The sequence below is a fragment of the Acinonyx jubatus genome, chromosome A3 (assembly GCF_027475565.1).
Source record: "Acinonyx jubatus isolate Ajub_Pintada_27869175 chromosome A3, VMU_Ajub_asm_v1.0, whole genome shotgun sequence".
Taxonomy (NCBI): Eukaryota; Metazoa; Chordata; class Mammalia; order Carnivora; family Felidae; genus Acinonyx; species Acinonyx jubatus.
This window is the reverse complement of record NC_069388.1, coordinates 59,957,118-59,981,004: the sequence shown is the minus strand read 5'-3', so window position 1 is coordinate 59,981,004 and position 23,887 is coordinate 59,957,118. Positions and strand designations below refer to the sequence as shown.

The window sequence follows — 23,887 nt, the reverse complement described above, 5'->3', positions numbered from 1 at the left end:
ATTCCCTGCAAAATTCCAATCCTATTGGAACTCCTCTTTAGAAAGCTGCAGTTCATCAACATAGAGCAAAGTTGGAGTGATCGATGATTACACAGAAGGGAAAGTAGGTCACAGCAATGTGATCAGTTAAATAAGAAAAATCAACCTATGACCATTTCCTAAGAACAAGGGCAACATTTTTGTCCATCACTAAGGATCATGGACACCCAAATTTTGGTCTCTAATACAGTTCCTACTGAAATGAACTAGAAGTCTTAAGATACAGCTAATTTCACATCTACTGATGAAGGTGGGGTGGGGATCAGGATGTGTCTAGAAGCATGGAATTAGGCTAAGAAAGCAAGGATGCTTTCAAAGATGTCAGGGAGAGTTTCTAAAGAGATAAAAGAAACAGCCTAAAAGGGCCTCCAGTAGACAAGTTGTGACAATGTGGACATTTGAAGAAAACAAAATTACATTTAGTGGATATACACTTATTTTGTAAATAGTACTGAAAAAGAGAAAAATAAAATATTCAGAAACAGGTCGAAATGTGGAAAAGGTAAAGAAAAGAATATGGTTAATTTTCCCCCTCCCCCCAGAACACGGTTAATTTTTTATTGATTTAAATAAATAGAAGACTGTCAATATACTGGAGTATTTGTTTCCAGAGACATAAATTTCTATCTGTGTCTACAAAGAAATGAGGGGAAATTCTGTGCAAGCCCAAAAGTTTTGGGGAAAAAAAAAAACTGTAACAAGAACAAGGAGGGGAAAGGGGAATGATCAGAATAAGGTCATACAAAGAAATTTAGTTAAAAAAAAAAAAAGAAAATATTCCATGATCTGTCCTAAAATGATCAAACTCCTAGACTAATCCCTTATCTCAGAGGAAGAAAATTCTAGGCAGCCTTCTAATCACAAGATTCTAATAAGGCATGCTTAAATTTGTAATAATCTCTACCAGGACAGGGTAATGATAAGAGGACAATTAAGAATTTAATCCAGAGGAAAAATACCAGCATGGAATTACCAGCATGGAAAAAAACAAAAATCTATATGAGCAATGGGAACTTAAGTGGCCTTATTAACCTAACAAATTAAGTTTAATTGCAAAAAAGGACCCAACTAGATAATAAGCAGTCCAGATTTAAATCATCTTGGGAGAAGCAACCAGGTCCCCTACTCCATTCAAGACTCAGTCAATAACCCTGATCATGTGTAACATAAGTGGTCTCAGCAGACATTCACTTTTTTTTTTCCCCCAGGCTGGTGAGATTTCTAAAACCTCAGAAAGGTATACATAAGAATTCCATAACCTTAGGGAGGTTCAGAAGTAAAGAAATGTATGAAGCCCATGGTACTGATGGTTCAGAAAAGTTTCAATATAAATATGGGAGGGGCGCCTGGGTGGCTTGGCTCAGTCACTTGAACATCAGACTCTTGATTTTGGCTCAGGTCATGATCTCACAGTCATGGGATCCAGCCCTGCGTTGGGCTCTATGCTGAGCATGGAGCCTGCATGAGATTCTGTCTCTTCCTCCCTCTGCCCCTCTCCCCAGCTCGTGCACTCTTTCCCTCTCAAGTTAGAAAGAAATATAAATAAATAAATGTATGTATGTATGTATGTATGGGAGTAAGTTTTGCAATATTTGTACTTTTTTGTCTGAGATGTCTGAAGTTCAAAAGAATCAGCTGTACTTTTAAGCAAAATTATGAGAAAAAAGATGTGTGCACGCACATGTATTAGTGTCATGTCATCACCTACCCAAAAAAATGCACCCAAGTCTAAAGAAATAGGATATATTATTAGAAGTAAAATTTAGGACAAAGTAATAAGACAATGGCTCTATTTTTTAAGAGGTATTTTCTTTTTCTTTTTTTTTTAATGTTTATTTTTGAGAGAGAGCGGAAGAGAGGGGGTGGGGGGCAGAGAGTGTGGGAGACAGAGAATCCCAAGCAGGCTCCTTCCTCACTGTCAGTACAGAGCCCAATGCTGGGCTTGAACCCATGAACCACAAGATCATGACCCAAGCTGAAATCAAGAGTCAGACGCTTAACCAACTTAGCCACGCAGGTGCCCCAAAACAACGACCCTCTTCATCGAAAGATCAACTCTTTCCTAGCTCTTCAGATCTCTCATCTCCTTCACCACCATCATACCTACTTCTGATCTAACAAAAGCTTCCAGTACCATCTTATTCCCCAGTCTCTTCCCATTCCCCTTCTACCCTTTATGCATAAGGTCAACACTTCTGGTCCTGAATAGATCAAATGTTACTGCCATTCAAGTCTTCTGCCACTTGTACACACCTGATTCAACCCAACATCTACCTTCTCTATTATCACAGGAAGTACATTTTTCCTATCAAATTCCTACTTATCTTTCAGACCAACTCAAATATAACTTTATTAAAAATGTTTTTGTTTTGAGAGAGAGAGAGAGAGATGGAGAGCAAGCAGGGGAGGGGCAGAGAGATAGGGAGAGAGAGAATCCCAAGCAGGCACCACATTGTCAGCACAGAGCCCAACACTGGGCTTGAATCCATGAACCATGAGATCATGACCTGAGTCAAAACCAAGAGTCGGACGCTTAACTGACTGAGCCACCCAGGTGCCCCTCGAATACAACTTAAGAGGTTTTCCACAACCCCTTATCAGAATAAACTGTTTCTACCTTGATGCTATCATAGCACAGGGTCCATACCTCCATGAGAGCAGAAATAACAATAGTACTTATTCTGAGTATTGGTCTGGTCCCTGAAACTGAGTTATTCCTTCATAGGGCAGGTTTTGTGTATTAATCATCCTTGCCTTCCTATCGCTTGGGAAGGTTCAAGATGAGCAAACACAACATTCAGTAAATCCTGGGCAAGCAGAAAGCCTAAATGCAAACTGCAATAGAGAAATGAATCCAAGATTTGGTTCCTTCAGAGAAGTACCATGAGAAAGGCTATATCAGCAACTTCTAGGTAAAATGCCAAAAATATTAGGTACCAACACACACCAAGACATGTAGTGCTGAAATGTTCTCCTTCCAGATTTTGTTACACAGATGTGACCACTTTGTGACAATTTATAGAGCAATATTCCTTCAATTATGCACTCTTCATATGTATGTTACACTTCAATTAAAACATTTACTTTAAGAAATAAAATTTCTCTGAAGACAGTAAGTATCGAAACCTGTTGAAATGAAGATCAATACACATACCAACTCAGTGTCCCCTTGGCTAGAAAATTTTATCATATCACCTCAACTGTGAGAAGGTAAAAAACCTGGCATGTGAATATTTATTACTTTTTAAATTGGAAAAATAAGAATACTGATTGCATTTGTTCTAAGTTACTTTACAGCTTCTTGTCAGAAAGGTATAGAATAAAGCTTCTTAAATATTGGCCTTTTATCTTTAGGTTTTGAAACTAAATATTAACTTTAGTAGGCAAACAAAATATACTTTAGCAAAAGAGAGACAAAATCTACTTTTCCTGAATAAGTTATTCAAATCTAAATGGTAAACAAATCAATCTACCTCTAGACCTTCATGTTTATATCACAGATGGCAACTACAGTTTTCTTCCAAAAAATTAAGTTCTTGATTTCTCATGGTTTGGATAAAAAATTAAAGCTAAAATTAAACTTAAGATTAAAAAAAAATCTATAAACTAGATTTCCTTTACTGAAGGCCCAGCACAATGCCTGAGAGAAAACATTCACTTAAAATACTAAATGAATGCAGTAAAAACCTAAATGCCCCTGAAGAGGAGAGTGGTTGGATAAATTACGGTTATGGTACATCCACACAATGGAGTATTATAAAGTTGTGAAAAAAAACAACAACAAATAAACAAACTTTTTAAAAAAGCAAAAAACAAAAACAAAAAAAGAATGAGGACAATCTTCATGAACTGTTATGGAATATTCTCCAGGGCATGTTGCTCAAGTGGGAAGAGCAAAGCACAGAAGGGTATCTATAGTACGCTTCCCATAACACAAGAAAGAAAAGGATACGAGGAAATATTCATGTACCTGCTCAATTTGTGCAACAAGAAATACAGAAAGGTTAAAACAAAATGAGATTGAATACCTTCAAGGGATAGATGGAACTGGGTAGAAGGAAGGGAAATGGAGTAGAAGGAATGACGAGTGGCATTTCTCTCAGGTGATCTTTTTTTACGGTTGAGTGTCAGGACCACGATGTTTCACATGTCCAAAATGTAAATGACTGCAAATAAACAGGAGTGGTACCCAAAATACAATATAAGCAGTAATAAATGAGCTCGTGTGTATTATAAATGAATGGCATAACCACACTGAAAAGAAAGTGGCTAAGAAATAAGCTAGGTAACTTTGGAAAACAGCATTTCACTCTATACTTATAAGACAAAAAGTCCTATATGAAGATATGGTACCCCAACAGATTTATTTTTCACTTGGATATCGGTTAGAAATTCTGAAACTACTATCTTTATATACTGCAATTGAGCAAATAAGTAACTATATTGGGATACTAACAGCCTTTTTTTTCTTTTTTTTTACTGTTGGAGACAAGTTACAAAAAAAGAAATGTAGAAACCAGAATGAACACCATTGTACTGGATTAAAATCAGAAGGATTAGTATGAACTCATGTGTTGCTGTTGTTTTTAATATATGTGTAGACATACATATACTTTCTTGCACTGTCTACTTAGGGTATAAGTGGTGACACCATAGTAGGAATGAGCACACCAAGAGTCCATTCTTTAAAGGAACTAGAGGGTCCTCCTTGAAGAAATGACTACTTCCAGGGCTGGGGCAGAGAAAGTACAAAATAAACCTGGAGTATCTTATAGCACCAGAGAATCAAAAATTACTCAAAAAATGAATAAGAACTAGATAGAAGTGCTGGTTGCACAACATTGTGAATGCACTAAATGCCAATGAAGTGTTCATTTTAATATACTTTATATTTTATGTTATGTGAATTTCACCTCAATAAATTTGGAAAAAACAAGAGGGGCATGTTGAAGGCACAGAAGCCAACTTGAAGCTCCCAATGGCCACCTCTGCAACAATTTAAACACCAAAATAATTAATGATAATAATGTATTATAGCCCACAAAACACAATAAATATGCATGAGTCCATACTCATATCAAGATACAAGAAAGAAAGAAATGATGGAGAAGTGACACCTCTTCCTTTCAGCAGAGTTCCAATTACTAAATATAGAAGAAATGACAGAAATGGAAAATCACATTTGGCAAACACCACAGTAATAATTATTGCAGACAAAAATAATCAATGGATGTTAAAATTTGTGGGCAAAAGTATGATGAGAAACAGGGTATCTGCTTAGTTTTAAAGAAGCCTCCACCAAATGCTTATTAATTACAAAGGAAAAAAAAAACAACAGTAACTTTACAGTGGAGAAGCCAGGCAGACACCAGTTTAACCAAGTGATCAGAGTTAACATAACCAGTGGTTAAGACATTTCAGCATCATGTACCTTGTGATATGATGCACTATGAAGGATACAATGGCACTTCTGTGATATTCTTGCCAAAAATGCATTACCTCAATCTAATCATGAGAAATAATCAGACAAATTCAAATTAAGGGATATTTTTAAAAATAACTAGCCAGGGCTTCAAAAGTGCCAAGAACATAAAAGAAATGACTAAGGTAACTTCCCATCAAGGAGGAGACTAGAAAACATGACAACTGAATACAATGTGGGATCCTGGACTGGATCCTAGGATAGAAGGGCATTAGAGTAACAACTGGTGAAATTCCAATAAGGTTTGCAGATGTAATACTACTATATCAAAGTCAATTTGGGGTTTAGAACATTATACTCTGTGGTAATGTAAGTTGTTCATATTAAGGGGTATAAAGGAATTCTGCATACTATTTTTCAGATTTATTGTAAATCTAAAATTATTTCAAAATAAAAAGCTTAAAAACCAGTTATTATTGGGGCGCCTGGGTGGCTCAGTCGGTTAAGCGTCTGACTTCGGTTCAGGTCACGATCTCACGGTCCGTGAGTCCGAGCCCCGCGTCGGGCTCTGGGCTGATGGCTCAGAGCCTGGAGCCTGCTTCCGATTCTGTGTCTCCCTCTCTCTCTGCCCCTCCCCCGTTCATGCTCTGTCTCTCTCTGTCTCAAAAATAAAATAAACGTTAAAAAAAATTTTTTTTAAAGTTATTATTCATCAGTTTACTATTTATTGTTTTTTAGTTATCTCCTTTTATCCCCACCCCTCCCCCCACACACACTAAAGCAGGGATTTTTCTCTGATACGTTCAGTAATATAACCCAAACCTCTAATAGTGCCTGACAAACAGAAGGCACTCAACAAACACGATTATACAATTTTGATGAGCCAAAACTATGACAGTGTACTCCAAATCCTAGATTTTCTATTAATTTCCCTTATACCCTGTTTGAAATGAGCTTTCCTATTTTGTAAAGAAACACTTAAAAAATCTAAAAAAATTTATTTACTGCTTTTATTTGCAAGTAAGACTCATAGTTTTAAATAAAATGCTTTATTTAGCCTCTATAGTTTTACACCTAACAGGACAGAACATCTGATCTTATCATGCACCCAAGTCTCTATCTTGGATGCAGCATACTGAGAATACTGGGGCCCCTAAAGCCATTCCACTGCTAGTGAGGCAGTGGTTCCATGCCAGGAGACATCCTCAGGCTGCTGGGTCCCTCCCCTCACCCAGCGCTCAGCTCTTAGAGTGGGGGTACCACTCAGAGAGAAACTTGTCATTGTCCTCACCCCCACCTCCAGAGCCCTGGCTCAGAAATTCTGCCTCGTGGAAAAGCGTGCCACAAAATAGATGGCTCCTAATCTCCTCCCAAAGGAACTACCTTCATTTGCAATAGAGAGCTGAGGAGTTTAAACTAAGAGCTGTCTCAAAAACAGCAAAGGTTGTGGTGAAGGGAACTGGGAAAATTGTGGATCTTAAGAAGATGGAACCTAGACTGTAGGCATTGGCGGCTAGTTTGCAAGAAAGAACTAGGGAAAGGGATAGCTAGGAGGAGCATTCCTGTGGTCACGACAAATAGAAAAATCACTGAACTCAGAAACATTTCTTTTAAGGAACCACAATTTGATTAGATTAGTTTGTAGCAGAATTTATGCTCCAGTGCACTACTGTAAACAGCAGAACAATCAGCCAGCAATTAGTGTGGTGGTCACTGAAAGAGTGGAAGAGAATCCTACCAGTAATAACAGTCATCTCAGGAAGACTGTGGCATACCCAAAACTGTGTCTCCCTGAGAAACAACACACAGATTCAACCTGGTGGGAGCGAGAGGGAAGATACACTAAGATAATCCAGTCAGTAACTAAACAAATAAATAAGCAAATAAACAAGCAAATGATAACAAGCCCTAGGGGTACAGGTGGGAGAGTATCCAGTGTTGCTACATTACCCAAGATGTCCAGTTTACAACAAAAAATTATGAGACATGCAAAGAAATACATAAATATGACCCATACACCAGAAAAAAAAGCAGGCAGCATAAGACATTCCCTGTCAGTATGACTCAATGTAGGATTTAACAGGTAAATATTTCAAAGCAGCCATCATAAATATGTCCACGGAACTAAAAGAAAACTTCACTAAACAGGGAAGGTAGGACCATGTTGCATCAAATAGAGTATCAATAAAGAAACAGAAATTTTAAGAAAGAACCAAATGCAAACTCTGAGGTTGAAAAGTACAATAACACAAATAAAAAAATTCACTAGAGGCCTCAAAAGTAGATGTGAACTGGCAAAAGAAAGAATCAGCCAACTTGAAGACAGATCAGTAGAGATTATGTAAACTGAAGAAAGAGCAAAAAGGATGAAGAAAAATGAATAACCTCAGAGAAATTTGGAATACCATTAAGAATACCATCATAAAGGTACTGGGAATACCAGGAGAGAGGAGAGAAGGTAAAAAATACATATATATTCAAAGAAAATGACTGAATATCTCCCAAAGTTACTGAAAAACAGTAATCTGCTCATCTAGGAAACAAGACCCAAAGACACATCAGGGTAAAACTGATAAAAGTCAAACACAAGACAATCTTAAAAACCACAAAGGAAAAATAATACATCACTGATAAAGGAACCCCAAGGAGATTAACAGCTAACTTTTCAGAAGAAATACTGGAGGCTAAAGGCAGTGGGATAACACAAAGCACTTGAAAACAAAACAAAAACCTTGTCAACCAGGACTGCTAAGTCCAGCAGAGTTTTATATAAAAAAAATGACAGTAAGGGGCACCTGGGTGGCTCAGCCAGTTAAGTGTCCGACGCTGGCTCAGGTCATGATCTCATGGTTGCTGGGTCTGAGCCCTGCATCGGGCTCTGCGCTGACAGCCCAGAGCCTGGAGGCTGCCTCAAATTCTGAGTTTCCCTCTCTCTCTGCCCCTCCCCTGCTTGCACTCTCTCTCACTCTCTCTCAAAAATAAACATTTTAGGGGTGCCTGGGTGGCGCAGTCGGTTAAGTGTCTGACTTCAGCCAGGTCACGATCTCACGGTCCGTGAGTTCGAGCCCCGCATCAGGCTCTGGGCTGATGGCTCAGAGCCTGGAGCCTGTTTCTGATTCTGTGTCTCCCTCTCTCTCTGCTCCTCCCCCGTTCATGCTCTGTCTCTCTCTGTCCCAAAAATAAATAAACGTTGAAAAAAAAATTAAAAAAAAAATTAAAAAAAAATAAACATTTTAAAAATTTTAATAAAAACTAAAAATAAAAAATGGAGGTAAAATACACATATTCCAAGAGAAACAAAAATTGAAAACATTCATTGCTAGCAGACTTGCCTTACAAGAAATACTAAAGGAATTCATTAAGCTGAAAGCATACTCCTAGACAGTAATTTAAATCCACACGAAGAGCACCAGTGATTACATAATTTTAATAGACACTGTTAAGGCATATTTTTTTCTTTCTCTTAAATGAGTTAAAAAAGAAATAGTAGGGGTGCCTGGGTGGCTGAGTTGGCTAAGTGTCCCACTTAGGCTCAGGTCATGATCCTATGGTTCATGAGTTCAAGTCCCACATTGGGCTCTGTGCTGACAGCTTAGAGCCTGAAGCCTGGTTCAGATTCTGTCTCCCTCTCTCTCTGCCCCTCTCCCACTTGAACTCTCTCTCTCAAAAAATGAATTAACATTAAAATAAATAAATAAAAAATAAAAAGAAATAGTATATCGGGGAGCCTGGGTGGCTCAGTCAGTTAATTAAGCGTGTGACTCTTGATTTTGGCTCAGGTCATGATCTCACAGATCTTGAGATAGAGCCCTGCGTCAGGCTCCGTGCTGACAGCATGGAGCTTGTTTGGGATTCTCTCTCCCTCTCTATCTGCCCTTCCCCTGCTCACACCCTCTCACTCTCAAAATAAATCAATAAACTTTTAAAAATATATAAAAAAATAAAATAAAAATAGTATAAAATGATATGCATATAACATATTGCTGAGTCTATGACACATGGAAATGTAATATACTTGCCAATAACAGAACAAAGGAGGTAAGTGAGAATAAAGCTGTAATGTGCTAAGAAAATAACAGATGGTAAAATAATAATACTGTATTGTTGGGTTTATAATATTGACAGATGTGAAGTGTACAACAATAACAACACAAAAGGGGGGGTAAAAAAGCCATATATAGGAGTAACATTTCTATATATTACTGGAATTGTTAGTATAAATCTGAGACAGTTTCTCTTGAGACTGTATATGATGAACCCTAGAACAACTACTAAATTTTACTCAAAATAGAATGAAAAAAGTCATTAATGAAATTAAAATGCTACATTAGAAAACATTCAATCAATGCAAAAAAAGTAAAGAAGAAAAAGAGGAACTAAAAAGATGTGAGACATATGAAAAACAAAATAATGGCAGAGGTGCCTGGATGACTTAGTCAGTTAAGCATCCGACCTCCTCACAGATCATCATCTCATGGTTTGTGAGTTAAAGCCCAATGTCAGGCTCTATGCTGACAGCTTGGAGCCTGGAGCCTGCTTCGGATTCTGTATCTCCCTCTCTCTGCCCCTCCCCCACTCGTGCTCACTCACTCTCTCTGTCTCTCTCTCTCTTAAAAATAAATTTTTTAAAAAAACAAAAGGAAAAAGCAAAACAATGGCAGATATAAATCAAACTATATCAATAACAGTAAACACGGATGGATAAACAGCCCAATCAAAAGGTAGGGGCACCTGGATGGCTCAGTCAGTTAAACATCTAACTCTTGATATCAGCTCAGGTCATGATCCTAGGATCATGGGATGGAGCCCATGTAGGGCTCAGCGCAGAGCATGGAGCCTGCTTGGGATTCCCCCTCTTTGCCCCTCCCCTGCTCATGCTCTCTCTAAAATAAATAAATAAACATAAAAAAAAAAAAAAGACTCATTAAAAAAACCTAAAACAAAAGGTAGACATTGTCAGACTAGATCCAGAACATCATGATCCAATTATATATTGTTTACAGGAGACAAACTGTAGATTTAAAGACAAATAGTTTAAAGTACAAGAATGTAATAAGGCAAAACACACAAGCAGAAACCACAGAAAAGCTGGAGTGGCCATAGTGATATCAGACAAAGCAGACTTTAAAACAAAAATGTTCCTAGAGATAAAGTGGGAATACATAATAATAAGTAAATAATATAAAATAAAACTAATATAAATATTTGAAAATAAGAGGCGCCTAAGTGGCTCACTTAGCATGATCTCACAGTTCATGGGCTCCAGCCTTGCATCAGACTGTGTTGACAGCTTGCAGCCTGGAGCCTATTTACAATTCTGTGTCTCCCTCTCTCTCTGCCCCTCCCCTGCCCATGCTATCTCTCTCTCTGTCTCTCAAAATAAATAAACTTAAAAATATTTATTTAAAAGTAAAATAAAAAATATATGCACCCGATAACAGAACACCAAAATACATGCAGCAAAAACTAACAGAAATGAAGAGAGAAATAGATAATTCTACAATAGTTGGTGACTTCAATACTCTACTTTCAATAATGGATAGAACTAGATGGGAGGTCAACAAGGAAACAGAATGCTTGAATAGCACTATACAACAGCTGGACCTGACCGACATCTACAGAACATTCTATGCTACAACAACAGAATATACAGTTTCAAGTGCACATGGAACATTCTAGAGGATAGACCATATGCTAGGTCATTTTTAAAAACCTAAATAAATTTAAAAGGATAGAAATAATATAAAGCATGTCTTCTGACCACAGTGGAATGGAATTAGGCACCAATAACAGAAAAATCTGGGACACTTACAAATATGAGAAAATTAAACTAGACTCTCCTCAACAACCAACTGGTGAAAGAAAAAAATTTAAAAAGAAATCAGAAATTACTTTGAAATGAATTAAAAGCAAGACATAACATACCAAAACTTATGGGATGCAACTAAAACAGTCCTTAGAAGGAAATTTATAGCTATAAATGTCCACATCATGAAAGAAAAAAGATCACAAATCAATAATCTTGCCTTCTAAAAAGTCTTACCTGCACTAAATAAAGAAGAGCAAACTAAGCCTAAAAGAAGCAGAAGAAAAGGATCAAGATTAGAGTAGAAAGTAATGAAACAAAGAATAAGTAGAGAAAATCAAGAAACCAAAAGCTGGTTCTTTAAAAGATCAACAAAATCAACAAACTTTTATATAGTTTGACCAAGAAAAAAAACCTAGAACTATTAGAAAAAGAAATAAAAGAGGGGCACTTCTACTGAGCTTATAAAAGTAGAAAGAATTACAAAGAAATATTATGAACAACTGTACACCAACAAATTAGATAGCTTAAACAAAATGGACAAATTCCTAGAACAATACAACCTACAGAAATTGACTAGAGAAGAAATACACAATCTGAAAAGACCTGTAACATGTGTGAGATTCTATCAGTCATCACAAAACTACCCACAAAAAAAAGCTCAAGCCCACATGACGTCAGTGCTTATTCCACCAAACGTTCAAAGAATACTTATCTTCCACAAATAAAAGAGAACACTTCTCAAATCTCCGTAAGATCAAGACACAGATGTCAGCTCTTACACCACTCCTATTTAACACTAAAATGGAGGTTCTAGCCAGACAATTAAACAGCACAAAGAAATAAAAGGCATCCAGACTAGAAAGAAAGAAAGAAAATTATTTCTATTCACAGATGGCATGATCTTGGACACAGAAACTCCTAAGGAATCCATTATTATAACTAATAAATAGGGGTGCCTGGGTGGCTCAGTTGGTTGAGCACCTGACTTCGGCTCAGGTCATGTCACAGCTTATGGGTTCGAGCCCCGCATCAGGCTCTGTGCTGACAGCTCAGAGCCTGGAGCCTGCTTCAGATTCTGTGTCTCCCTCTCTCTCTGCACCTCCCCCACTTGCGCTCTCTCTCTTTCAAAAATAAATATTAAAAAAAAAATTTTAAGGAATAAATAAGCTCAGCAAGGTTGTAGGATTCAAGACCAATATATAAAAATCAATCGTTTTTCGATACACTTGACATGAAAATTGACAAGTAAAATTAAGAAAACTCCATTCAAAAAAAAACAAAACAACTCTAGAATGCTATCAGAAAGTATACAATACCTAGGAATAAATTTAATAAAATCATAAAACTTACACTGTGGAATCATACACAAAAATTGTTGAAAAAAACTAAAGACCTAAATAAATGAAATCTTATGCTTTATGGACTGGAAGACCTAACTAACATTGCTAACATGGTAATACAACCCAATCTGATCTATAGATTCAGTGCAATCCTATCATAATCCCAGTTGACTTCTTTATACAAACTGGTAAGTGGATGCTAAAATTCACATGGAATTGCAAAGGACCCAAAATAGCCAAAAAAGTCCTGAAAAAGTATAGAGCAGCAGGGCTTACACTTCCCAATTTCAGAACTTACTACAATGCAACAATGATCAAGATAGTGTAGTACTAGCACAAGGAATAGCAATGGAATAGAATTGAGAGTTCAGAAATAAATCCATACATCTATGATCAACTGATTTTTCAATAAGAGTACCAAGACCATTCAATGGGAAAAACTACCCTTTGAAACAAACCGTGATAGGACAACTGGATAGCCACGCACAAAAGAATTAAGTTGGACCTTTACTTCATACCACACACAAAAATTGACTTAAAATGGATCAAAGGATCTAACAAGTAAAATAGCAGAATTTTCATGATCTTGGATTTGGTAATGAATTTTCAGATATGACACCAGAAGCATAAGCAAGAACAATAACAACAACAAAATAGACTGAACTTCATCAAAATTTAAAACTCTTGTGCTTCACAGGACACCATCAAGAATGTGAAAGACAACCCATGGAATGGGAGATAATATTTGCAAGTCATATATCTGATAAGGAAATTGTATCTAGAATATACAAAGAACTCTTACAAATTAATAAAAAGATAAATTACCCCTTTTTAATGTAAGCAAAGGATCTGAACTGACAATCTTCCAAAGAATATACACAAATTGCTCAAAGTATATTAAAAGATGTTGGACATCATTAGTCATCAGAGAAATGCAAATCAAAAGCACAATAAAATACCATCTCCCTACCGCTAGGATGAGAATCAAAAAGCCAGATAGGGGCGCTTGGGTGGCTCAGTCAGTTAAGCGTCTGACTCTTGATTTTGGCTCAGGTCATGATCTCATGGTTTGTGAGATGGAGCCCAGCATCAGGCTCTGTACTGTCAGCAAGGAGCCTGCTTAGGATTCTCTCTCTGCCCCTCCACCAATCATGCTCTCGCTCTCCCTCTCTCAAAATAAATAAATATTTTTTTAAAAAAGCCCAATAATAAGGGTTGTCAAGAATGTGAAGAAATTGGGACCCTCCCACCCTATTGGAAGGAATGCATAATGGCCCAGCTGCTATGGAAAACAGTCTGGCAGCTCCTGAAATGATTAAATATATAGAATTATTACATGATCCAGCAATTCCGCTCCTAGGCAAATACCAACAAAAATGAAAACATATGTCCATGCAGAAACATGTACATGAATTTTATATATGGAGATACAGACTGCTTGTTTGGTCTTCCCCAATTTTTGGATTGTTCCTGACCAAAGGAGAAAGTTCATTAGGAGAACCCCAGCTACAAGTGGGATGTGTAATAACTGTAGTCCCACTCTCACAACTCCTTCTTACAACTTTCCCAACCCATCATTCCATGTAATTAGAATTCTGCCGCATTTTTAGGTAGGAATTCTGCATACCCTGCAAACCAAAGTCCATCTTTCCTCAGGCTGAGTTCCTAACATCCTCCCAAATTTATACCAATCCCATTGACCAGCTCATGTATTCTTCCAAGTGTTGAATGAAGACCTATGAAAAAATATGATAGGAACTGCACTGCATTTACCAACTAAACTTTGACAGTCTAGGAGTCCTATGTGCCAATCAAACTGAGTGTTTCATAATTCCAAGACACAAATACTTTATGCCACTTTAGAACTTTGTGGTTACACATAGAACTCCCTCCACCTGATATGCCCACTGTCTACTACTCTTCCCAGCATCACCTTCATATTTATTATTCCTCTGTGAAAGGACTCAAGAATTAGTAGCCTCTGTCTCTGCTCTTCTGGGCAGCAGACCAGTAGCTAAGAACATAATCTCTGGAATCAGCATGATTGAGTTCAAACTTCACTCTTCCACTTAAATGTATGACCTTGGCAGGTTTATTAGCCACTCTGCCTTGGTTTTCTCATCTTTTGAAAGGGTGTATAATTCTTCCCAGGGTCATTATAAGGATTAAATGAAATCATTTATAACATGTAATATGCTTCCCCAGCACTGTTCTATTACTTGTTATCTCAATCTATTGATGGTATCATATTTGTGTACCTGCATCTTCCCCTAGAAGTCCCTGAGTTTAGAGGTGTTAAGTTTCTTATTTCTTTTCATATTCATAGCATTTAATACAGTGCTAGGCAGGATAGGTAGCTATGAAAGGGACCAATGAATGAAAAATAAAAACTACTAGTCCAGCAAAGTCAGTGATAATGGAAACTGTGCTTTCAATATAAAAATCAGAGCACATGGTTTATGAGTAAACTAGAATCGAGTATCTGGAATGAGGCCTGCTCTGGAAAATCCAGGCTATCTGACCACCAGAATGATCTAGAAAGTATCCAAATGTTCAGCAGCTAAACTATTATATAAATGATAACATTAAAACACAGAGGATTTTACATAACCATAACAGGAGTCCTCTATTGACACCTGAAAAAGTACGGACAAAACACTAAGAAAAACAGAGCAGAAGAGTATGCATGGAAGGATTACAGAGATGTTCAAAGAAAGATAATCAAAGACAACAGACTGTGTGTGTATCTAATACCACAGATGAAAGAATCTTTATATTTTTAAATTTTTTATTCCAAAGACAACTTAATACAAAAAGAAAATAATGCTTACAATGCCTTTACCTAAGAAACAAGATGAATGAAATGGAGATTCCAAAAATTTTAATCCTTTAAATAAGACACAGTAAGAAGAGTCAAGTTTCTCCATTACTATAACTCTGACTAGATAAGTTTCCTGATAAGAAAAAAATCCATATGTTCTCCTATGGTCAATTCTCTTATATCATAAGTAAACTTTTAAGGCCAATAATCTGTTTTGTTCATGTCTGGGACAATTAACAGTTTGATTAACTAGTTAAAGTTCTTCCTAAGTATGTCTTCTTATGATACAATTAAAAAATGACATCTAAACTGTATATATTTGTCCACAAAGAATAAAGGTCTTCAGCAAGTTTTTCATCAATTTTTACCCCCAACAGTTCCTCTCAAAATTACAGCCCAACTCAGAAAAGGGAACTAATATACTTGCTCAAAGAACAGATCATATTTTTCACTTTAATCAGTTTACTTTATAATACATACTCACACAGATATATGTACATGTATACACACACATCTATATATACACCAGAGGAAAATTAAATAATGAATCCACCTTTTCAGTTATCCTCACACAAGTTAATAAAATACTGCCAGCAATAGGACTCTCAAAGAACCTGGTGATGATGACTACTCTAACTTGATTCTAACAAACCAAATACATACCTCCATCCTTCTTTGACATCAACAATCCTTAGATTAACATGAGGAATGGAGACAAGTAAAAAATGTGGGTGGGAATTTACTCCAAATATTTTCTCTTCAAAAAAGCAAAGAAAGGCTAGGCGCCTGGGTGGCTCACTCAGTTGAGCCTCCGACTTCAGCTCAGGTCATGATCCAGCTAGCAGGTTATGAGTTCAAGTCCCACATCAGGCTGGGGCTCCCTGCTGTCAGTGCAGGACCCACTTCGGATCCTCTGTCCCCCTCTCTCTGCCCCTCTTCCTTTCATGCTCCCCCACATTCAGGCATACTCTCTCTCTCTCTCAAAAAAAAAATAAACATTAAAAAAAAAAAAGCAAAGAAAGGCATTATCCCTGAATATCACTGAACAAACATCCTTCCTTAAAAGCACAGTTCAAAAGTCTGAACACAATAAACTTAAAACTTGTTTCTAATTTTTGAATAAGAATTTATCCTCACCCACTTCATAAATTCTCTTGCCCAAAAAGCAATCTGTCAACACATGTAGTTTAAATCATTAACTACACAGCACCAAATCATTAGTATAATCAGCATGTAAATTTCATGAAGGCACTGATTGTGTCCTTTTACGTACTTTATACAACATCCAGTACAAGGAAGCTTATTAAACATTTATGATGTTTAATAAAAATAAAATGCCAAAACAAAAGTCTTTATTATTCAATTTGGCTGTCATGTATAATATAACCACTGATCAGTATCCATTTCTCCAAGTGTAATTATAAGAAATCGAAAACAAACCCCATTCAAATTAGAAATTCTCCGTCTCCTCTGTCCAAGAACATGGTTTCATTGCTGTGTCAGAAATAAACTAGCAGGCCACCAGCAGAGAACATAAAACATACAGATTGTTGGGGTATTTAACCTAAGCATTTAAGCACCATCTACAAAGCAAAAATCCTACTACATTTCATGCACTTTTTTGGAGATATTTTCCTTACCTTTCCCATTTTGCCACGTGGTATACCAAGATAAAGTAAGGAACGAAGTGATAAATGCTAAAACAGTAGCTACAGTTCCATTTCGGAGCCTCATCTCATTTCACCATCACAATGGTTCATATGTTTATGATGGTAACCAAAACTGTTTTCTTTTAATCGTGAAGTCAACTGAATCCAGTACTCCTGGCTCTGGGCCAATAAAAACAATCAATAAGAGAGGTTCATTTCAGATGCTCTGCAGAACAAGCCTAGCAGCAACACCATTCATAATTGCTATTCAGGATGGTCTTCAGTCTTCATAGGCTGATGTCTCAGGCTTCTTTCTTCCTATTCAGGGAAAAAAAAGAAAGAAAAACTTGTTCAATAATGCAAAATATTAGTTTCTTCATTTATTATTCACCATTATAAACAGACTTTTGGTTGGGCTAAACTCTACCTACAAAGATTATCCTCACATCTAAACAACTCATTTAATATACTAGAATTATGTGGTTTTTCTCCTCCAGGAAAGAAAGTAATGGTTCAGGGCGCCTGGGTGGCTCAGTTGGTTAAGCATCTGACTTCAGCTCAGGTCATGATCTTGTGGTTCTTGAGTTCAAGCCCTGGGTCGGGCTCTGTGCTAACAGCCTGGAACCTGGAGCCTGCTTTACATGCTGTGTCTCCCTCTCTCTCTGCCCCTCCCCCATTCATGCTCGCTCTCGCTCGCTCTCTCTCAAGAATAAACATTAAATTTTTTTGATTAAAAAAAAAAAGAAAGTAATGGTTCATTATTTAAAGGGGGAAGTTATGAGACTTGTTAAACAAATAGTAAGCCAAAGATTCCAAGCTGATAACTCCAAAGATCACACAACAGTTCTAAGTAGCATAACTGTCGCTCTCCTTAGATTTCCTATTGCAAAGTAATAGTTAACGTTTTAAAAATATTAAGAAAAAATGACAGACTACAATATGCAAACATCAAAAAAACCTGAGCTCTAGATACAGCAACATCATTACTTATATGACTTCCAGTGTGCACTTATCTAGGCCTCGCAGTTTCATCCATAAAGTGAGAAAAAAGCCTCTCCTGGCTCCTCCTCTAGGACACACATAATGTTATAAATAACAGGTTATAGTTATTACTGCTATTTATCATAATCATGAAATAAGTGTAGTTTTTCCAGTAACTAACCTACTCCTAAGGTGTAAATTGGGAATACTCAGGCATTTAGAAAATGCAGCAACCAACCAGCGCACTGTATCACCTAGGACCATCAGTTAGCATTGTTTTAACTCAGAAAATCTGGAGATCACCACCCATCTAACAAAGCTGTTGAGAAAATCAAATTAAATCAAGTCCTTATAAGCACTTAAGCATATCACCCAGCACTTAATAGGTTCTCCATAAAAGTTAACTGTGTAAAAATAAAAACAAACAAACAAAACACTGCAGCCAGCCACTGGTTTAGTCTACTCTACGCACAGCCAGTGTCATTCCCTTGGGAGCATGTCAGGCACTCTAAGATGTGCATTGATTCCCAGTGGCCTCAAAGGGACCACAAGATGCACTTGGAAATATACTAAGGCATACTCTAGTGGGTTGAGTTAATGCACCTCCAAAAATGCCGAACAAGCCCAAGGGACAATTTCCTCAGCAAGAAAGTATGGCTGATTAAAGTGGCCATTTGTAGGCAACTCAGAAACTACCATCTGAGCTACTTTGTAAAACTGAACATTACTAGAAATCTCCACTGGTCTAGAGCATAGTACTAATGGTATCAATGATAAGACACTACAACTCACCAAGTGTTTGCTATGCATCTATTATATGCTTTAAATCTTCACAAAACCCTATGAGGGAGGCATTTTTTTAACTGAAGTATAATTGACACACACAAGGTTATACTGTTTCAGGTTTAATGAGACAGGCATTACTAACCCTATTTTACACACAAGAGAAATGAACTCAGAGAAAGAACCCTAATTTGTAGGACTCCAAAGTTCAAGCTCTGACCTACCACCCTTTCCCTCTCAAACTAGGTGAACCAGCAGCTTGGAAGAATGAAGAGAAGGGCTGGGGACACTCAAAGTCTAGAGACCCTTCCTGAGGCATTATCTTTAACTGTGTGAATTTAAAATATTTTCTATACTATAACAAATATTGATCTATTATGAAAAAAGATGAAAATTTCATAGGAAATTTCCAAATTTAAAACCTGAAACTTTAAAAGAATTTCTCACTTCCTGTAACCTTTGGCTAAGCACCCCTCCCCCCATCCCACATACACACCCAGCATGCCTTTTAACTTTCCTTGGCCAGTAGATCTCTCACTATAGTATAATATTCTAGAAGCACTGAACTCTACTTTCTTGCTTCCTATTACTATCTGAAAACAAGGAACTCCAAAGGTATTCTCACAAGTTATCAGTATTTTTTAAAACCAAAGTTATTCACCTTCTATAGTTAAGACAAATGAACGTCAAACACACCCACATTTAATGGTTTAGAATTTAAAACCTTCGTGGCATTATCTTATATCAGTAAGCACACAATGAGTTCTGATTATAAAAAGAGATATGATAACTCAGTGAATTATATAATGTAGAATTATAATCCTGGTGTGACATTATATAAAAATGCATATAACTTTCTGTTGTTATATACTTAGCCCTACCCCTACTTCAGGAAGGATTTTGTCCTGGTAAAAGATCTAAAAATATACAGGTTATTAAACATCCAATTAATAATTATGGGGAAGTAAAGAAAGACTCCTAAAATAAAGGATATTTTTAAATAGTTTTATTAAATACAAAGTAAGCCCATATGATAAAACTCAGTATAAATACGTAGAGACAGTAAAAGTAAATGACTTCTAAAATCAAAGTAGACTACAGATATACTATTAATAACGTGTGAAAAATATATGGAATATTAAATATTTGATCCAGGAAGCTATTAAGCTCTGGTTTGAAGAAGATACTTATCAATTCTACTAACAAATAAGACCTGAAATTCTGCAGGAGAAATGTAAGAGCATTTTACTCAGTAGGAATGTAGTCATACATTTTAATTAGAGTTTCCACACCAACGAAGTTTAACTGCACAGTGTAAGTGAAGACTCCACAAAAACAAAACTAATGATCTCCATGGTCTTCAACCAGAAGAGGCAGTCACAGTCTGGACAGCCAAGAGCCCTATGAACTGACCAACTGCCTAAGGCAGGAAACAAAGTGATGCCTATTCTTTATCGATGTCCACATTTGCAAAAATGTTAATCTAACACCTTAATCTCTGAGATTATTACTTAACACATCTGAATCTTGAAAAACAAAAAAGGAAGTGGCTAAAATTACTAATATCTTCTTCACCCTGACAAAGATGAATGGAACTTCAACTCTAGATCTCAAACTGAAAAGTCTGTTTTAGTTAACTTCCCTTTAAGGGCTGCAGTCCTGTATTTTATTATTAGATTCAAGAAACTGTATTTTAAAGTGTTCTCTTAAATATTCACTATGTTTTATGGCTGAGAACACTTTGCTGAACACTTGGCATATTCCCTAATAATCCCACAGACAGGACACAGGTGCCTGAGGAATGAAAGGCAGGAGCATGAAATCCATAATGCTTCTATATAACTATAACCTATATAACTTTATACACAGTATTATGGAAAAATTAATTTATTTTAAATTTATAAAATGATTAATATTTTTCATCAATACAGCTTACATAATTTCATCATCCAGTGCGTTTTCAGATTTACAAGTGTGGGCTAAAGAAACCTCTGCCATGATAACCTGTTAATAAAACTATTTTTTTAACATTCAGAAAGACCAAACCAAAAAACGCATTATTATTTGATTCTAAATTTAGGTTCTAAATTCCAACGAACGTTGTTGTCATTATTTTTTATGAGAATTCGTCCGACGGCAAAAGCACAACAGCAAAATACATGGGAAGCATTAAAAACATACATTATGTCTGCTTATATTTCGCAATTCGGATTGTAAGCAATGAATGGGCTCCAGAGAAACACACGCTTCGAGAAATAAAAGCGGGCGCGCAAGTGGTATGACTGCCAGCTCATAAAACACACCTTGGAGGTGTCACCTGGTACACTCTGTGCAATCACCCAGACCCAACCTAAGGGTCCCACTTGCAGCTTCCTCCTTCAGGGCGAACTGGGGCCTGAGGGGATGGGGGTACTCTTTCATACCGGACCCCCGCATCTTCACTTTGTAGAAATATTCAGTACGACAGCTGCACGCCTCCTCCGCCACGGCGGGAGCAGCCCTTGCCTCAGTGCCCGGGACCTCCTGGCCCCCGCCTCACCTGCCCCCGGCCCGGCGAAGGCGCCGACTCCGGGACCGGTGTGGGCCCTGGGACTGCCGGGTCCCGCGGGCAACTCTCCCTTCTCCCCAGTACCCCCCAAGCCCACACTTTCCTCCACTTTGCCCCAAAGTCAACGAGCCCCGCCGCGCCGGGAAACGCACCAGGCGCCCTGCCGGCCACCGGGAGAGAGCACGGCACCGAGGGTCTGTAGCAGAGGCAGCGGTGGCGCGGGGCTGACCGCGCGGCCAGGGCGTCCCGGCCCGCGCCCCGCCCCGAGGCCCAGCCCGCGCCCGGAGCCGGCCCCGCAGCAGCCTGAGACGCGCGAGCTCCGGGTCGGGCCGCGGCGCGGGCGGCTCCGTTACCAGCAGGTGGATCTTCCGCGACCCCAGCGTCTCAGAGCCCAGAAACCGGCACCGCCCCTCCATCCCGCGCCCCTCCGCGCAGCCGCCTTGCGCCCCTACCTCGAGGCAGCCCGTGCGCCGCCGCCGCCACAAGCCGCGAGCCGCAAGCCCCTCACCCGCCGCTGGCGCTGCCAGTCCTGCCGCGGCCGCCGCCAAGGCTGCTGTGGCCGCCGCTGCCGCCGCCGCCGCTGCCGGGCGCCCCGCCTCCCCAGCGCGACTCCGCCCCCGCCGCTGGAGCGCCGCGGCCGCCCCGCCCCCCGGCCCCGCCCGCGACCCCGCCAGCCATTGGCCGCCGGTGCTGCGCGCCCTCCACTGAGCGCCCCCGCGCGGCCGAGCTGCTCGCATCAGTGGCCCGCCTGGCTGTCATTTAGGGGAGCCGTCTCGCAGCCCATATAACTCTCCTGAGATCCTTTTCTCCCCCTTCATTTAATGTCACGGCGAGGTTTGGAGCGGCGTGTTGGTCTCCGGCCCCAGGCTCCGGGAGCTTGGCGTCTCCGCGCCGCCCCGCCGCCACATCTGGTTTTAATCCTCCCCGGCGTGTGCAGAGGCAGCTCAGGCTGCCAACGCAAGGCCCCAGGGAGCCCTCGGCCTCCGCCTGGGCTCGCGACCCGACCACCCGGGGCTGCCTCAGCCCGAGCCCCTAGCCCCAGCTGCTGTCCCGTTACCCGACCGTCCAGCCTGGGCAGCATTCCTCCGGGCGACAAGTCCCAGGGGCGGCTCCCGCCCTAATCCAAACAATAGCTTCGGAGGCCCCGTAGTTCCAGCCTCACCGTCCATCTCTGACCTTCAGGGCATCCCCAGCGACAGGCATCGCTATCCCCAATTTGCTGGGACTCAGGAAGAAGGACTAGCGTAAGCATAGGAAGGAGAAATACAAGATTTAAAGGCAGATCATTTGGGTGTTAACGCCTTTGATTTTTCCGCTTCATCACCTGTCCTGACCCTTTCTCCTGAGCCCCGTGTTCCAGTCGTTCACCATGTCAAAACGTTTGAAGTTAACTTCAGAACCAACTAGATAATCAACTATAGACAGCCTGAGCGGTCTGCCTCTGTTTTGCTTAGTATTCATAGGTACTGCGACTTTGGTTAATAGTAACTACAGTTGGGCACATCATCTTTTGGATAATACACCAAAGATGTGTTATTTTAACCGTTACAGTAATCCCAACAACAACCCTGCAAGTTAATATTTACAGGGAATTGAGAGGCCGAAGATCAAGGAGACACCCTTCTTCTTGCCAAGCTCCCAAATTCTTTTTAGAAAACAGCAATCCAAAAATTCAAAACTAAGAGGCAAACCTCAATCGTTTGTTTCCCCCAGAAAAATCCAACCCCCACCCCCGTGCTTTTTTTTTTTTTTTTTTTTTTGTCTCAAGGTAACAGTAATTAACAATCAGCTATGATATGTATGAGTTTCTCAGTTCTTCCATGGTGATATTTCTCTCTGAATGTTGACCTGTTTTAAAGGTCAGGGAAGAGATGCATGATTCCCTTCCTCCTGTGGTCCTCTCTTGATTCAGAGGAAACAGACAAAAAGGTTCATCTACTATCCACCACCATGAACATAACTTAGGCATGACAGCCATGACATTAAATGACAACTTCTCTCTCTGCTTTGGTGGCCTGAGAGTCAGATTTACTGTATTCTATGACAAAGACATTTCCTGGTAGCAAGCTGGCAATAAGATTTCATGACCAGATGTAAGCAATAAAGACTGAGACATTGTTTAATACATCTTGTCTAAAATATATTTTGGGATTGGAAAATCCTAGGTCTTATTATACATTGCTCTTAATGACAGACAAGCACACTCCCTCTTGCAAATGGAGAAAGCTCTGCCATTTGACAAATGATGAAGAAAGCCACCAAGCCATGCCCACAGGATTGGCCAAAAGGTCAAATAGCACAGGTAGCTACTGTTCCTATTTTACAGAGGAAGGAACTGAGGCCCTGGGAGACTAACTTGGCAGATACAAATAGTAATTTAGTCAGCCAGTAAATGATAGAACCAGAATTCACATCCTGGTCTGTTTGATTCCAGAGCCCCTACGTCATTCCACCACACTACCTCTCTGCTCAAGCCCTCAGCAATTGACCAATTT

General features: G+C 39.0%; 1 protein-coding gene across 4 annotated transcripts in view; it reads right to left on the bottom strand.

The window, feature by feature from the left end:
- Positions 1–22,856, bottom strand: part of MGAT4A (alpha-1,3-mannosyl-glycoprotein 4-beta-N-acetylglucosaminyltransferase A) — a 121,505-nt gene extending 98,649 nt beyond the window's left edge. For 2 of the 4 annotated variants that reach the window (XM_053200484.1, XM_027072632.2), the window contains exons 1-2: positions 21,845–21,989; positions 17,072–17,398 (exon numbers count right to left, since the gene is read on the bottom strand). In XM_053200484.1, the coding sequence (XP_053056459.1) occupies positions 17,072–17,165 (94 nt within the window). In that variant the 5' untranslated portion in view covers positions 17,166–17,398; positions 21,845–21,989. Of the gene's footprint in view, positions 1–17,071; positions 17,399–21,844; positions 21,990–22,716 lie in introns of those variants that run through there. The other 2 variants (XM_053200483.1, XM_027072631.2) reach the window with 2 other exon arrangements.
- Between the last annotated feature and the right edge of the window lie 1,031 nt (positions 22,857–23,887).